This window comes from Pelecanus crispus, chromosome 11, assembly GCF_030463565.1.
Source record: "Pelecanus crispus isolate bPelCri1 chromosome 11, bPelCri1.pri, whole genome shotgun sequence".
NCBI classification, from domain to species: Eukaryota; Metazoa; Chordata; class Aves; order Pelecaniformes; family Pelecanidae; genus Pelecanus; species Pelecanus crispus.
This window is the reverse complement of record NC_134653.1, coordinates 24,103,940-24,121,531: the sequence shown is the minus strand read 5'-3', so window position 1 is coordinate 24,121,531 and position 17,592 is coordinate 24,103,940. Positions and strand designations below refer to the sequence as shown.

At 43.7% G+C, this 17,592-nt stretch overlaps 1 protein-coding gene across 1 annotated transcript in view; it reads left to right on the top strand.

The window, feature by feature from the left end:
• Positions 1–9,020, top strand: part of RNFT2 (ring finger protein, transmembrane 2) — a 31,272-nt gene extending 22,252 nt beyond the window's left edge. Inside the window, exons 6-9 of the mRNA XM_075718925.1 lie at positions 1,041–1,190; positions 5,923–5,988; positions 7,035–7,136; positions 8,886–9,020. Coding sequence (XP_075575040.1) covers positions 1,041–1,190; positions 5,923–5,988; positions 7,035–7,136; positions 8,886–9,020 — 453 coding nt within the window. The remainder of the gene's footprint in view (positions 1–1,040; positions 1,191–5,922; positions 5,989–7,034; positions 7,137–8,885) is intronic.
• Positions 9,021–17,592: the final 8,572 nt, after the last annotated feature.

The window sequence follows — 17,592 nt, the reverse complement described above, 5'->3', positions numbered from 1 at the left end:
CACCAGTTCTCCCTTTTAAACAGTGTGGGACAGAACATAAACAGGCCCTCATTAAGACTGGGTGGCCCTAAGTTAGATAGCCTTATTTAGCCAGCTTCTTAGCCTTATTCCTAGGTGCTTTAAAAGAAAAGTTATGTGGTAAGAAAAACCCATGTCCATTGTTGCACCTCATGGTCGTAGTAAGCCAGGAGGGAGTTTATGTTACCTTGCAGGTGTCCTTAAAGGAAGGAAAGCTTTCTAATTGGAGTAAACACCAGAATGGCAAGGACAGCTTTGGTGAAGGTTTACAAGGATGTTGCCCAGTCTTTGAGTCTCTTTTGAGAGAGAAGTGTTTCAGCCAGCATGCTTCCCTCCTCCCCCCCTTTTCTTCCTTCAGGTCCTCAGGAAGATTTGGTATCTCCCAGTGTAAAATGCCTTGAGGGTTTTTTTCAGAGCCAGTCTTTTTATCTGTGTACTGTACAAGATCCAACACACACCCGAGTGGAAGGGGAAGGATGCTAGCAAATACGTAATTAATTTGATTCTTTGGGATGATCTAGAAAGTTGTCAAGAAGACCAATGTCACCTTATATTTAAATCTCTGTACCTTCAGAAGGGGGTATAGGATCAAAGAGACTTACTGTGCATTCCTTTTCTCATTATTAATAGGATCTACAATTTACATCATATTCATCCCTGTAAGTCTTAACTCCTGCTGCTGGCGTTGTGTAGCATTGCATAGATATACAATAATATCCATATATATCCAGTATATCCATAACCTGCTCTAAAAGTTTAAGATTCAAAAGTGTAGAATAGCTGGATAAATGACAGACCAAGAGGAACAAAAAGAAACAATAAAGTGATAGTTATCCTCTCTAGGCACTGAGTTAAATGGCTGCAAAGAAAGCTGCATTCATGAATACTGGTCTTTGCACCATTTGTCAGAATGTGTAGGTGGACAGTGAACACAAGTCCTATAAGCTTCAAGCCCTGCACCTGTTAAGTGTTTTTCTTTTGACTTCCTGACAGTAATCATGTATCACTTGTTTGTTTTACAGGGAAAGTTTTATCTGGTTATTGAGGAGCTGAGCCAGCTGTTCCGCTCCCTTGTCCCCATCCAGCTGTGGTATAAATACATCATGGGAGATGATCCATCCAGCAGCTACTTCCTAGGTGGGATCCTGATCATCCTGTATAGTCTCTGCAAGGCGAGTACCACCTCATTAATAACCTCTATGGGAGCTGTAGCAAGAGCAGAGAAAGAAGCACAGCTGAGGGGAACAAATATACCTTTTGATTGTTGCTATCACTACCCAGGAAGGGAAGCTGCAGCAGCTGGGGACATCACGTGCTTTAGTTGCCAAAAGCATTTTGCTTCACCAGTATGTGGGCATTGGTGAGCTAGAGGAAGATCTGTCACTGCTCATGTAGTGTTGCATCAGGCTGATGAAGTCATTGCTGCTTTGTAATATCTTTCTATAAAGGCTAGAGGAGAATGGGAATGGAGTCTTGGGGAACCAGTACTGGAAAAGAGGTTAGCTGTCTCCAGACTTCTAGATGCAACACTGAAAAGAAGGTTGCAGACAGTCAAATGTTTCTCTCTAAGCTTTCCTCTGTCTTTCAAGGCAGGGTAGGTACTCTGTTACAGTACTGAATGCAACAAGGAGAAAGAGGGTTATCCAAGTCCTGCCTAGATAAAACAGGTAGTTCTGGCCCCATTCTAGGTCCTGGTCTGGCTGATACAAGTCAGGACGTCAGTGATGGACAAGAGTAATTAATGTTTCCTCAAAAATAAGAATGTTAAGAGCACAAAGTCTGCCTGTACAATTGTAAATGAATAGGTATGACTTATTTAGAAGAGTCCCAAGTCTGAGGTCTGGAAATAATTGTATTTCTACTTGTGTGTATTGAACCCTGCCTCAGGGCAGAGCAGTAGCTGAAGGAAACAATGGTACACCTGTGTTATCCATCCCTCTGAGGAAGGCCAAGTGAATCTAGCTTGCTGCAGCCCTGATGCTTGTCTCTGCCTAGGAGAAAGGGGCTATGGCTTTGTAGAAGCAGACTGAAGAAGAGAGAATATATCTGAGCTGAAAATAGCTCAGAGGGGCTAATGGATTGCTGAGCAACACAAAATCATACTACAGCTCTTATGTGAGATATGGCTGCAGTTGCATCTATATGTTGTATAGGAATGGGGCAATGCAAACCTCGCTGTCAAGGAATTTACCATTTTTATAGGCAAGATAGGCAGAGGAGGTCATGGGAAGTGACGTGACTCGGTCACAGCAGGTCTGTGATCAAGCCAGAAACAGAGCAAACAGTGCCAGAATAGCAGGCATGCGAGACCAGTGTAGTTCCCTGCACACCCATCCACTGCCTCAGCTGTATGTTTCCTGCTCTTCACTCTGTCCTGTGGGAGAGGGTTGTTGTCCCTTTCAAAGATGTCATTGTCTGGTTCCACTCTAGACAACAGTATCCAACCCTTCCATGCCCTTCTGACTTGTGAGGTCAGGTACACAGATCACAATTACAAGGACAGATTTCAGGTGATCTGTCTGGTGTCCCTTCTTCAAAGATCACTCAACACCTGGAGAAGGGGTGCTTACCTGCAGTTCTATATGCCATTTCTTACATCTGGAGAAGTCATCTTAGTGTGAAGAAGCAGTGGGGGCCATCTGCTCCCTGGAGAAAGGGGAGTCAAGCACAAAAACACAGCTGGCAGGGCAAGGGCCTCACCAGCCAGGGCCCAGCCCCACAGCACCCAAACAAGGCAAGCAGGGCAGGCCTGGAGGTGATAGACAGGTTCAAAGAGTCGAGATCTTCAGGTGGTGAGGCAGGTCCAAGACAAAGCCAGAATATCAAGCTACAGGTCAGGATCAGGTCTGGTGAAGGCAGCCAGAGTCAGACACAGTCCAGCAATTTTAGGGCATAGCCATAGTGATGAGACAGGCTCAAGGTGAGGGTGGGAGGTCACTCCGTATGCTGGGGTGTCCAGATCAGTGGGATCTGTAGCTAGGCACAGGCATGGCTATGGCGGTGGCTGAGCTGGAAGCTAGCACCTGCACAGCACAGCTCAGACATGAGCTGAGACCTCCAGGGCTGAGCAACAGACCTCCTGGGCCCATGGGCAGGGTCTGTGGGTGGAGACCCCAGGTGAGGCTCATCAGGGCCATGGAGGCCTGTTAATGCACTCAGGGCCCTGACACATAGGTGCAAGCAGTTCTTTATGGGCTAGCTTGACGTTTCTCTACTATGAAGCCTTTATAGTGTTGTGATAATCCAGATTGGAAAAGCAACCTCATTTTGAAAAGTTCTGCTGATCTGTTACCTAGAAGCTCCACGAGGAGCAAAGGACAGCTATTTACTGGCCTTGACTATGACTTAGGACCAGGTCTGCGGGGCAGACTTGTGTGAAAGTTCCTTGGCTACAGCCTGTGCCTTTAACATGCATGTTTCTTCCTTTAATTCATCTAGTTCATCAGAGGTGTAAATGGATGGATAGGCCAGCTGAAGGGTGATAGGTCCAGGAACGTGTCACAGGTCATTGTGCGGCAACTACTTATTACCACAGATGTGTCCACTTCAGGATTAGACATCTGCATGTTAGAGACTTTGCTTAGAAGTGAGAGAAAAGTAGGCGCACACTCTTCCAATAGAGATCTTGAAATACTAGGTGTGTGCATCCCATTTACAATCACAAGAGTTGCAGGTCTAATTCCTTGCCTGAGACACTGAAAATATACCCAAAGGAGTCCACATTAGCAAAGCCACAAACCACATTAGAAAAACCACAGAAGCCAATTTGGCACTCAGACCTTCTGTGCTCCTGGCAAAAATCCAGGGCTCAGCTAGGGCTGCATCCCCTTTCCCTACACAAAGGGCAGGCTCGACTTTCAGAATGTTGTATGTAGTGCAGCTGATGGGAGCTGTCCTAGAATCATAGAATCGTTTAGGTTGGAAAAGACCTTTAAGATCATCCAGTCCAACCATTAACCTAACAGTACCAAGATGTCTCTGTCTGGACTGTGTAAACATGAACCTCTGATTTTGGCAAAGAAGTCCCAGATGTTTATCAGTAAGGGCATCTAGGTCTTATTTTTTCCCTGTCCTGAACAGAAGCACTCATTGGCTGTGAACCCAATTGTTGCAATCCTATTGCTAGAAAGATGACTGATGCAATGTAGACTTCGGTGCATGGGGTAGTAAATGGATGCTAAGGAGACTACTGAAATGTGCATCTTTTGGGGGCACAGGAAACTCCAGAGGAAAAAAAAAAATTGAAGGGGGAAAATGGACTGGGAGAAGAGGACACATCAGAACCAGAGCAAAGGTATTAGAAGTCATTCTATAAGCAAAGCAACCAGAAAAAGCTGTGAATTGGACTGTGGGAAAGAGCTGATCCCTATCCTTGTTAGAAGATAAAAAGTCTGTAGTAGTCGGCAGCCTCAAGTGCTAGTTGCTGACTGGAAGCATTACTGGAAGGACCCTGGGAGCCTTTTTACATGCTGACTGGAAGCATTATTGGTGCCTTCATTTGATTCCACATCTATTGCACGATGATCTCATTGGCATTCCCTGCAGTGAGCCCACTTAATCATGCTAACCAGAAAAAAAAAAAGAAAGCCAACTCCAGGCATTCTGGTGCCTTTGTACTGCTAGTCCACTACAGCTCTGCATATTCTGCATCACATCTTCCCCTACCCTCATTCAGACAGGTTAGAAATGGAAAGGTCCTGTTATGTCATCTGTCCCTTCTCCCAACTAATGCAGGGCTGTTCTCTGCACAGTCATTTCTTCGTATCTTGTCTTTCTCTCTGTGTCCTGCCAGATAGGGAAGATGAAGCTGGCATACCGGATTAGGTTTTCCAAGCTGTTTTCCCTTTTATTAGTAGTACCCTGTCTTCACTTTAAGAATGCTGAGTGTGTTCAGCCCCTTGATATTTGTAGGCAGTTTATCATCTTTTCCCCCCACTTTTGTACTGCTCAGCCAAGCTGTAAATATTTATGTCTTTTAGTCTCTTTTCAGAAATCATTTTCTGCAGGCTTATTTTCTGCCCTTCTCTGAACTGCTTTTAGTCTTTAATGAGGAGCCCAGAATGAGTGCTGCTCTCCAGATGTAGTTACATCATGTTTGCTGGGCAATGGAGGGAGGGGGGAAGAAAAGGACCTGGTGTTGCCCCTGCTGTTGGCCATCTTAGGGTGTCTGCAAAGTACCAAGGTGCTGGAAACTCTCTCCCTTCCTGGCATTTGAAGTTTCTCACTCTTTAGGTGGATGGGAGCAACTCAGCCTCAGTCCTGCTTCTCATTCCTCAGGCCGTTCTTCTCTTGGTAGCATTTAATCACTGCACTCTGCTAAATCACTCTGCAGCAGGACAGGCAACTCCCACTCCTTCTTTCATAATATCATCTGGGCCTTGAAGTGTCAAGCTGTGTGGCAGAGCCACACAGCCCTGGAAATCCCCCTTTTCCCCAGAGGCTGAGGAAAGCAGTTTTCTGCCTCTTCCATGTGAAGAGACTGCCCTTCCTTCCCTCTTTCTCAAGCTAGCTGCAGTGTTTTCTAATCTCACTTCTGGGCTTTTCAGGTACTCAGTTCTCAGGGTGGGAATGGTCCATTTTAGCCCTTTCCTACCTAGTGGGACTGGGCAATTTACCCTACCACAACCCCCTGATGTCTGCTCCTCTTTCTGTCCGAATTGCAGTCCATTGTTACCAGAGCTTTTTTGGCTACCCTTCTGCACTGACAATTCACATTTATTACATATTTCATGATCACTATGAAATCTTTTTTGGCACCATTGTTGCTTAGGATTTTTTTCCCTCCAAGTATCCACTTGAAGAAACTGTGCCACATTTCCTGAGTTTCTGGACTGTACACACATGTACACACACACACGCACACATTTTGTGAAAAGTATCTAAAATGGAATGTCTTTATTGCAGTCTTTTGACATCTGTGGTCGTGTGGGAAGTGTCCGGAAGGCACTGAAGGTCCTTTGCACCCCACAGGTAAGTAGTCATATGTATTAGAGCAGTTTCATAGGTAGAACCTTGTTACTATTGAATGATGGAGTTGAAAATTGCTCAGTGTATCAGGATCATAGAATAAAATGATTTGTTGTCCCATAGCTGGATAAGCTGGTATCTCTTGACAGGGATGTTAGGAACCTTTTCTGATATCTGCCCCGTCCCAGCTATGGTAAGAGATTGTTGTTAGTCTGGCCTGTTTTGTCTGATTGGAAGCCCTGTGTAATATGGATTAATCCAGTGAGGCCAAAACTGCAAGAAGCCGAGAAAACTTTGTAGTGCAGAGCGTGAGAAAGACTTTAAATAGATGTATGTAGTGCCTGATGTGCAGTGACATTAAAAGAGATCCTACAGTGCCCAGAAATTATCCCAGGCATCGTATTATACAGTACTGATATTTAGATCTGTTGCAGTGAAATACTGTGACTTGTATTTTAAAATGGTAAAATCAAAGACTGTAGAGGAAAGGAACATAACATCATAGAAGTTTGTTAGAGCTTGCCTTGCTTATTCTGTGGGCTTGGGCCAGTCATTTTTCCTCAGCATGTTTCCATTTCCCCTATTACTGTTACAATAGGAGAAGCAACATTTACCTTCCACATATTTAAAAAGAAAAGTAGGAAGCCTGTGGGTGCTGCTGCTGTTATTCCTTCTTCTATTGTCTAACTTGCTAATAATAATACCTCCCACTATCTAAACACCTCTGCAAATGATGCTGAATTAATCCTTTCAGCTCCCTGTTGAGCTCATTAAATTTCATTATCATTGCTCCACAAGTGGAGGCACTAAAAGATGGAGTCAGCTCGAGGGGAAAACAAAACAGAGAACACAGAGCTCCAGACTCCCTGTGTTCTGTGTGCTGGTGCCCAAATCTCCCTTCCCCACACACAGTGACAACACCGGTGTCCTTCCCAGGTCATGCAGGGAATCTGGGTGTGAAAAACAGTGTCTATGTGTATGCTTAGCCAGAAACCAGATTATCTTCAAACCCTTTGACATTGGGATTTTTTTCCACCTCTCCCTAACAGACCTATGGAGTTCGTGCTACCAGTCAGCAGTGCAGTGAGGCAGGTGACATCTGTGCCATTTGCCAAGCAGAATTCAGGGAACCTTTGATCCTTATGTGCCAGGTAAGACCCCAAGCTTCCCACGTCAGGTTCCCCTGTTGGCATTCATTTAATTAACTTCTGCAGCTGGGGAGAGGCGCAGTTAGCCTGAGTACTTCTAAAATAATTTTCTGGGTCTTGATCTAGGTCCTAGTGGATATTTGTTGTCCTCTTCTGGATAGCCAGTGATTCATGATAGCTGAGCCACTCTTTAGGGGCTGATCATAGCTATTGAGATGGAAAAGACCAGCCTTGTAGTCCAGGGACTGCCAGTTGGCCATCCAGACCTTGGATCTAGGATGCAAGACATTTTCATCTGACCCCTGGGGAGACTGGCTAGTCAGCAGGCCAACTGAATTATGAGCCAGTGCTATGAGAGGGGCATAGATCCAGAATGAGCCTGATAGGGTGCATGAAGACTGGTGCAGCACCATGTAATCATGGTCTGGCCTCCGAACACCTGGCTGGGAATAAAAGTAGTTCTGCATACAGAAGTTGGGCACCGCTGCCAGTACATGGGAATTGTCCTGTTTCTCATTTGGTAACCACCGGCAAAACCTAGAGCCTAAGAATGGCGTGCTCTGGGTAATGCAGTAGTCCTAATCTGGTGCTGGTAGAACCCTTGGAACACACCATGCTGCCGTGGGTTCTGTTAATACATCAGAGGCCGGTTGAAGGTATTGCCTTGTGGCAAGACTGGTGATGCTTCCCCAGGATTTTCTCCTCAGTTGCTTGGAACTCGGTCAAGCTTTGTCTGTTGGCATTGAAATTCTGCATCCTCGAGACTGCTTCTGGCTGATGTGTGGGTGCATGCAGGAAAATGATGGCAGAATGATTCAGCCATTTCTGGGAATGGAACTGGTGGGATATATGCTCTCTTGTGATACCAAAATAAAGCTCAAGAGCCTTTTTCTGAAGATCTTTAACATTCCCGTGCTTTGTAACAGGGTTATCAAATTAAAGCAAGTAGGTCACCTGTGCATCAGAAGTGCCTCTTACTATTCCTGTGAACATCTGTGCAGATGTTATCAAGCTGTAAGCCCCAGAGAAGCTATCTTTGTATACGCTTACCAGAGTTGAGATTTTGATGAGTAACATTTCTGCTGACTCCACATGTGTTGAGGAGGTCTCAGCTTCTTACAGCTTCTAGTATTCCCTTCTTGCCCTATTCCTGCTCTTCCAGTCTGGGGCTAGACGGGGTTGTGTGCTGGGCAGCCGTCCCTCCTGATCTCTGTTAGTACCCAAGGCAGGCTAGAGGGAGAATCCTGTTGTGGCTCAGTGTAGAAATGAGAGGAGAAGATAAGGGGTGAAAACTGACATTTGTAGAGAAGGGGAAACTGGGACTGTGAAGCTACTGAGTAGGATTGGGTGATGTGACCAGAAAAAAGCAAATGCAAAAAGGAGTAGGGGGAAGAAAAGGGGTTGTTTGAGTTAAGTAAGGATTTGTAAAATAACCCAGGGAATTGAGAGTGGAAACATGGTAGAGAAAACCTTCTCAGCTACTTTGTTAGCCCAAATGTCATAGGCCTTTTTAATGTTTCTTTCTATTGCTATATTAAGAAGCAGAGTAAGATATCATTAGCTTTGGCAAACTGATGTACTAGTAATGCTGGGATTTATTTTTCGTATCATGTGAGTACTGCTAATCAGCTGCACTGTCTACCCAAACTTGAATCGTTACTCGCTCCCGTGGCTGTCCTATTGAGTGTGCACTCTTGGTGACAGGATTGGACCTCCTGCCCTCATCGTGATGATGCCCTTTTGTCTCCACAGCACGTGTTTTGTGAAGAATGCCTCTGCCTCTGGTTCGACAGGGAGAAGACCTGTCCTCTTTGTCGTTCTGTCACAGTAGAAACCCTGCGTTGCTGGAAAGATGGCACCACCTCTGCTCATTTCCAGGTGTATTAAAACCAATACATACCAACAAATGGAATAACATGTGTGGAGAGAAGAAAAAGCTGGAAAATCTGGTGATTCCCGTGCCCCTGTTTAGTTGCCTGTGGATGTGTTGTCTTAGTCTTTTCTTCCAGCTCTATTTCTCCAGGAGCAAACAGAACCACAGTTGTTACTAGCCAGAAACTTTATCCTCAAAGGCAAGAAAGATGTGTTTTATGTTACAGCAAACTCCATGGCTAAGCTACAGCCAAGATTTTTTCTTGAACTTACATGGTTATAAATTGCCTGGGATGTTTCCTTTCTTTCTGTCCTTTTAGTATAGATAAGTATTGTGTGTATAAGGCAATCGTACTGTGAATTGCATGTGTATAACCTGGTATACTGGAAAAAAGCTGTCCTCCTCTGGCTCAAACCACTGGTGAGATTTTTCACATTAAACGGCCCTAGCTTCCCTGAATCTGTAACTTAGTAGAATTACACTGTTGCTATCATATTACCTTTGAGAACTCTTCCAAAACAGTGCTTCAGAACCACGTGCCCAAAGTTTATTTGGGGTTGGAGAAACATCATTTCCCAGCAGATGTGTTTTTGCAATTGATTCCACAAATTGCACGTGTTGTCGTCTTAATAAAATCTCAAGGAACTTGGGAAAGGCTATGCTAGTGAAGCTGGAAATGACACTTGCTTTTCTTGGGAATGTTTTTCCTCTTTAATTTTCATGATCAGTCTTTCTGGTTTCCTAGCATATGGGGAGAACAGTGGGAGGCAGGGAGAGATTAAAGTCAGGTTTGTCTAGGTGAAAAGTTAAGGTCCTAACCAAGAGCATCTCACAAATTCAGGTATCTCTGCAACATGCTACTCAGCACAGCCACTTGAGGTAAGGCTTACTGGCTTTAAAAAGCAGCGCCACTCAGCATCCAGAACCTGCCTGGGTCCAAAACCAGAAAAAATGTGCTCACACAGCCCTGAGCCCATACAGCACTGTTGATACCAGCAATGCTGGGGCATCAGGGTCCGCTGGAGAGACTGGATTTAGTGAGACTTACTAGCCTGAGGGCAGAATTATACAGAAGCAGCTGCATTGCTTCAGGAGCCAGCCTGGTTTATGCACAAGCTGGATAATCCACCTGTGATGGTGGACACTTGATTGTTGTAACACCTCTGCTTCAGAAAAAGCTCTTCGAGGAGATACGTTGTATTGTTAACAGGAGAATTAACATACTTTATATTGCTGCAATTTCCATCTCTGCTGAGGGTGCTGCAGTGGCACTTGCATGCAAATGGAGTTGCTGCTTGTTCGCTGAAGCTTTCTCTTGCACTAAACAACCTCTGCTTTTTGCTGCACGCCCAGAGAAAGTGCCTCATTAGGCAATTGTGGCATCTTCCATGCTCATTACTATGGAAATGGCCGTAAGGTTACAATCCCACTTGAGTGGATAATCAGGAAGAACTGTACCTGGGGGAGATGAGCCTATGTGTATGTACTGACTGCCGCCTTCCCCTCCTGCTGTGAAACTCCACAGGGAGAAGAATTAAAGCAAACAGGAGCTAATGGTAACAGGATTAAGGCTCAACGTTTCTTTAGAAATAATAGTTCAGTATGGCTAGAGGAGAAATTACGAGAGGCAGAGCCTGAGCAGGGAAGATAGCCCAAATCTGGCTTGAGAGATACAGGGAAGTAGAAGAGGAAAAGCTTTACTTTCCAAAACAAAGTGATTTGGTTCTTCTCAAATGGATCCCATGAAAGTGGAAAACTAAGCCAAGGAATCCAGTGGCTGTCTCCAATGGGAATAGCCTTTTTGGGATGGGGCAGATGGAAGCTCACTAAGGAAGGAAGCAAGGTTTTCAGCAGGCATAAAAATGTTGTTACATACAATAGTCTGGTATATTCACCAGGAAAAGGGGAAATTACTGATTCTGTGGGCAGGCAACTTATGAAAGGTTTCAGCGTCAGTTTTCAGTGCAATGCCAATTAATTAAAGGGTTGGTGGTATCTGCGTTCAAAATGTTTGAAAAGCCACTTCCAATTCTGATTTTTTTTCTAAATGCTCCTGGAAAATGTATTTGGAGAAGTGTATGAAAAGGTCAATATGAGCCTAACACTACAGATAGCATTTGATACGCTGTTTCATAATTACTATTTTTTATTTGGTGATAGGGAAGGAAGGCAATCAAAGGGAAAGTGCGGGGAATATTTTTTGCCATTCTTATAGTCCTTTCTTTTTTTTCTTTATTGAATGATCTTTCCCAGTTGTCAGTGTAAGAAAGAGGGGAGTGTCATCATCATATACTTGAAACACTTTGCTACAGCCCAAGGTCTCATAAAGATCTCTGGATAAGACTTCATACCAGCACATAGTGGAAGAATTGCCACATACCTTGGGTGGTTTTGGTACCCATGTAAGAACCCCTGCACCAGCATCATAATTTTCTAAAGAACTTCTAATGATTAATTTTTCTTTTGCTTCATCTCAGTGATCCCTTCTTGATTTTTGCTTTCCCTCACTATTATGAGGCAGCACTCTGGTCCCTGTACAGAAGTCTGGCTCCTCTGGTGTTGCACTTCAGTGGTGTCCGACACCTGTGTGCAGATAACCCATTGCAATTCCCCTTTGTCTCAACAGAAATCCAGGAAAGTTGTGTTTGGGTAACCCGTGAGACAGGCGGCTTCTGTTGCTATTCAAACGGATACCTCAGTGACAAAAGACAGCCCTGCGACCCGGATGTCAGGCCTTCATTATGGGAAGAGCCTCCATCTGAGAGGACATGGGTGCTGAGGCTTGGTGGGCCATCCAGTGCTCCACTTCTCCGTTAAACTTAATTAGTGCTAAATAGAAGGTGAAGTTTTATGCTGTGGATATTTATTCTACTGGAAGCATAGCAAAGATCATCTTAATTCCTGCAAGATAAAGAATTCACCACAGGCCACTCTTACATAGCTGTTAAATTAAAACAACATCCTTCAGTCCCTATTCTTTTGCCCTGGATACTGTGGAAGAAACAGCCCTGTGCTGTTAGCAGGCTGTCAAACCTGGCTCCTCGGGTAAGTTATGGTTTTGTGAGGCAGGACAATTCTACCTTCTCCTAGAACATGACATTTGGACCAGAAGACAGAAGGGAAACTTCAGTTCTAGTGACAACTGAGGAGAATCTTCTGTTGATTTCCATGGGAAAACTGTTAGGGTTGTGGAAAGAAACTATTCTCTCAAATTTCAGGGAGGAAATAAAAACCGGAGCCTTTTTTTGCCATTGAACAGTTGTTTTTCTTTTTTTTAATAAAGTCATTATAAATATGTACAAAGAGTCTCAGCATATGAAATTCCTTTTACAAAAGAGAGAAGCCACATCCAACCATAAACAGGAGCCTTCATGAACTCATATCAGCAGTGAGCATATGCTTTGCTCTTGCTTTGGTGAGGGCGGAAACATGCACAGCGACTCTGCAAGAGTTTACATCCAAATAGTACTGAATCAGTAATGTGAATTACTGGAATTGTGCATTCACTGCATTTCATCTGTTTTATTCTGTTAGCAATGCATCTGGGAGCAGACTGGAACATTTGCAAATGTCCTAAGGACTAAAGATGATGGGAAGATTTTTTCTTGTGATAAACTGTGGTCTTCAAATTGATTGGAAAGGTTATGCTGTGAATACCCATGAAAACTAAATCCCATGGTAGTTGGTTTTGCTCTCTACTTAGGTGGCATCTGTAACTGATAAGGGATGTAATTAATAATGGCAGTTCAGTACCCAGATGCTTTCTGTGAATATCTGTCAAGCTCCAAAGTCACTTTCTGTAAATATGAAAAAACCTGTGAAATTCAAGTACTCAAGTATTCATGCAGAGTGAACACTGAAGAAGTCTGATTGGAGTTACATGAAAATTCACTCTTGTATTCAAATAAATATTGTCAGAAAAAAAATATTCACTTGGTTTGTATTTTGTAGCTTTAAATTTCTCTTGCAGATGGGGAATGGAAATTCTGCAGCTCTGACTGGAACAGTCAGCTTTTTCCCACAACTGCTAAGGGCAGAGCTGTGGTTTGGAAGACCTGAGTTTGGGAGCGCATTTGGGGCGTATGCCGATGGAGATTCTTGTTATGCAGATGGCGCGTGATTCAAGCCAGTAGGATTGGCAGAGGGAAGAAGCACGGAAGCATCTTATGCTGAGGACAGGGATATATACCTGTCCTGTGAGCAAAGATAGCCTTTTGAATGAGAAGGGCTTGCACATGCAGACCGGGACAGAATTAGAAGACCAAGGTAGGAGCAGCAGGCAAGGATTCCTCTCCTCCATTCAGACTAGCTGATATACCGGTGTTTTCCTAAGGTAGATCAAGTCTCACGTTATTTAGACTTTCCTAAGCTTTTGGATTTTGAACGAACATGGCCAGTGTCTCCTAAGCTTTTGTACTAAGAGAGATGAACAAGTTTAACTTGGCAGACATCAAGCAGTACCTTGCAAAGTGTTTTACAAGAATGAGGCTAATTTTGAAGCTTGGGTTCAAAACCAAACTGGCTCTAAGCAAATTTGCCCAAAGAAAAGTTGTGCCAATATTGTTCACCTGTTGTGGAGGTAGAATATAGCCAGCAGGTTTTGACACAGACAAAAAATGTGGGTCCCGGATTGAATTTGGAGCCACAGGTAGTTTCTTATATATATCTCAGACTTCTGTCAAGATCATGGACAGATCGTTTTAAAACCATTTGTAGGAAAATGAAAATTAAATATTAAGGTAGATGTACTAATCTGTCCTCACCATGAACCATTGTGTAGCTGGTAGTGCAGTTTTTAGAAGGGAAAGATCTCCTTCAGTTTTGCTTCCTGATTGCCCCCACCAAAGTGAGATTCTCCTCTGCCTGCTGAACTGATGAGGACCGCAGTGATAGCAGTATTTAACCAAACTGGTTTGTCTTACGAGGCAGCAGGGAAAAGTGCCCGATTCCGAGGTGCATGTGGACGTAGAAACTGCACCGCTTTAACCCAATCTGTTTGTAATCAGTTTCATTAGAAGGTACTGCTTCGGCTTTTGCAGTGGAGGCAAGACCCTTATAATTTTAGCATGATACAGAAACAAAGCAAATTCATAAATCGGATTAAACTGATTTAACAAGTGTTTCTGATTTAAGTAAATTGCTTTAGTAATGGGCTTAGCTAAATCAGGGCAATTTCTGCATGCCTACATGCTCTAAAACAGAAGCATGATGGGTTTCTCATTCCTCACACTGACAACTCATTGATTTTGGTGATTTGCTGTATGTTCTTATTGGGTGGTGCCTCTCCTGGGCACATGAAAGTGTATGACACAGGAGGCATTGCTGTTCCTGTACAACATAGGAGGCAGAACTGGTCCTATTCCGTATTTTTTTTACCTATTGAAAATAATTCTAAGAGAGGAGAAGAAGGAATCTGGAATTAATGGGCTAAACTCTGTCCTGGGTGTAACCCACCTGTCTGCAACCCGACAGCGGTGCTATCCTGGAATTAATTTGGCCAAAGGACTTAATTTTAACAGGCAGGGGGAGAGAAGCTGATTAGCAGTCCACACTAGACTGCTTTTTTAACTTGAAATATGAAGTTCCAATATGTGATGGGAGCTATCTTGGTGGAGTGCTGCTTTAAAAATTAATAAAGACTTTCCTCACAGCCACATTATGCGGCATTCTATATAGACTATGATCTCATAACCTCCTCCTCTGGCTTGCACACGCACCGTCTGCTGAAACCCAAGATGAGGTCTTTTTTTTCATTTAGAGAGCACTCCCCAGTCTTCACGGAGGCACAACTGCGAAGCTAATCAAAATCAATGACTTCTTGGCTGCTGGGAAAAAAAAAAAAGAGGGGCAAGAGAGAGGAACTGTGCTGGTTTCCTACCCATTAGTACAGTACAGAACCCCCCACCATCTCACACAGCTCTTGCAATACAGTAAGAACAGCACTAGGGGAGTATACAGCATGCTTTCTTTGCCAATACAAACATGAACCAGGGTTAAATCAGATATTTTAAAAAGGATAAAAACACCCCTTGTCAAAAAATGGAGGCATTCAAGAATAGCAATTATACCAGAAAATGTAAGGCTTTGACAAATACATACCCTCTAGTAAGTAATCTGATTTATGTACAGGGAATGCTGGCTGTAAAGTGCTGGTAAGCTGTTTCTCTAGCAAAGCTTGCTTGACCCAGCAACTAGTAGATGAAAGTCTCCAAAACTTAACCCTAGGTTCACACTAAACATCCAATTCAGAATGACAAAAGTCAAGCAAATCAAGATTAAAGCAGGCTTTGGGGTACTGGACCCGCTTGTGTTTACACTTGGGAAGCACCATAGATTTGGTTGTGGTTTCATGAGAAAAACAATAGGCAGCATATGTCTTCTAACATTTTTGCCAAATGTTGGGAACCACCAAAGAGGAGACTGCTCCCCTGGGAGGTCTGGGGCTTGGGGTTTTTTACAGAAAAGCCTGCCCACGGTGGGGTAGGACTGGGGGAGATTAGCCAATCACTTTGCTACTGAAGCTGGTCACCGATTCAAGGGGCTTTCCCAAGGGGAGGACACTACGGTAAGGACAGAGCTTTCTTTCCTTTTTTTCCTTTGCTGTGCTCTAATGTTTTAGGGGAATTGCCTCTTTGGGAAAAATGCTACAAGAAGTCTCAAGGCTGTGGACCCAAATAGCCAGTGTGGCAGGAAAACCGCTGGCAGTGCAGACTGTATGCACGGAAGATGCAAGGGAAAATGGAATAATGCATATTCCGGGTAAGAATTATTAAACATCCAGAACTCAGGAGCTAGTAATTGTTAAAGGTGAGGAATATGTGGGAGAGCCCTCTCTCTTGCACTGAGAACTGTAAGCCAGCTCCTACACTGGGTGGGTTTTCACAAGGCTGCTTCTGTGTACATGGGGTACACGCACAGGGTGAGGGAAGATTGTGCAGGGGCGGAAGGAAGACCTCCTGCAGGCTGCATGTCCTGTATAGCAAAGTGACGCATCCAGTCTTCCCCATCAATTATTTTCTGTTCAAATTTGACTTGTGCAATACCCTGCACACAATGTCACTTCCTCGTTTGAGTGATTTGCAGAAAGTTGTATTTTTAAGACTATGCCCGATCCAGCAGTCACTAATCCAGCACTCGCAGCACTGCTGAAATCAGCTGAGGCTCTTCCTTTTGCTGGAAGAATTCTTACTTATTTCAGTAGGAGACTGAGCCGGGAAGGAGTACAGGATGCCGAGTATTACTGAGCATCAGGCCAAAAATGGTAGAAAAATGTTTTATCGGTCCCTGTGGTTCTGCGGCCATCCAAATGCTACCAATAGACAAACTACACTTAGCTACATGATCCCTCCCAACACTGCACATAATATAAAGTAGGGCAAGGTTATTCATTAGGAACAATTTGCTCTTTCAGCATAGCCCTTTCTGCTGTTTGTGGATTGACTTGGATCAATAATACCCATGAATATGTGTGCAGGGGCCCAAAACACATCGGTGAATATTTGATAAAGGGAGAATTTATCTTTTAGATTGCTTAGAAACATTTCTCCTGCAGTAGTGAAAAATGCAAGGTTTGACTGGGACACAGTGACCATTCAGCTTGTTCCTTGACTGGGCGAGGGTTAGGAAGTATTTTTAAAACACAAGGAGCCAAGCTTCCTTTGGAAATTGTGTTCTTAACATTCCCTTATGCCTTTGAAAATTCTCCCCTGCCATGAGAGGGACAATTTTCTGGTGCAAATATCTGAAGCTGGGAAAAATATTCTAAAAAACTGTGCATAATAATTACTATAAATAGCATCTGGAAGGTATCCTGAATCTGACAGGTAGTTTTGGCTGCAAGAAAAAAAAGCGCTCAGTACTAGACTGAAAAAAGCCCTTTGACTTCTAAGGACAAGTTCTCCTGTTATCCCCTAGTCCATTGATTAGTCTAGATATAGTTCTCTTTCCTGGTTCACAGGATTTCAGACTGCTTAAATCACCATCCAGGAGAATACCCAGCTCCAGAGCTGCAGGAGATTCTGCACTAGCAGACTTTGACATGTACGCTGCAGTGAAAAGAGCTGGTGTGTCTTTGCCACCTCAGTGAATGCTGCTTCCCAGGCTCCGAACCGTCAAAAGAAAAAGAACTGCCCCAAAGAAAATTAGTTTTATAAAGTTCTGGGCTAGATTATTTGTTTTGTCTTAATTTATGTAGAGATTGAAACAAAGAAAAAAATAGCACCTTCTCAACAAGTATTATTTTTTGCTATCTTGTGTATAAATATTAATAACCAAAATAGATTTCTCCTTGTCCCATGTTTCAGAACATCCTCTTGGGGAAACTGTAGCACCACAGAGAGGCAGTTTAGCCCCAGACAAATATTAGATGTAGCACCAGAGAAACTAAAGTCATAAGAAAAGCTTATCTCACCTGGTGCTATAGCGCTTAATATATACACACACAAACTGTCTGTTGCCCAAGCTGCTAAGCACCTGTTCCCCCACCACCACGGCTAGGACATGCCCATTTTGCAGCAAGTTTGGTCTCTCAAGATACTACTTAACTCTGGATGTATAGATTATTTTTCATCCTGCTGCATTGAAAGG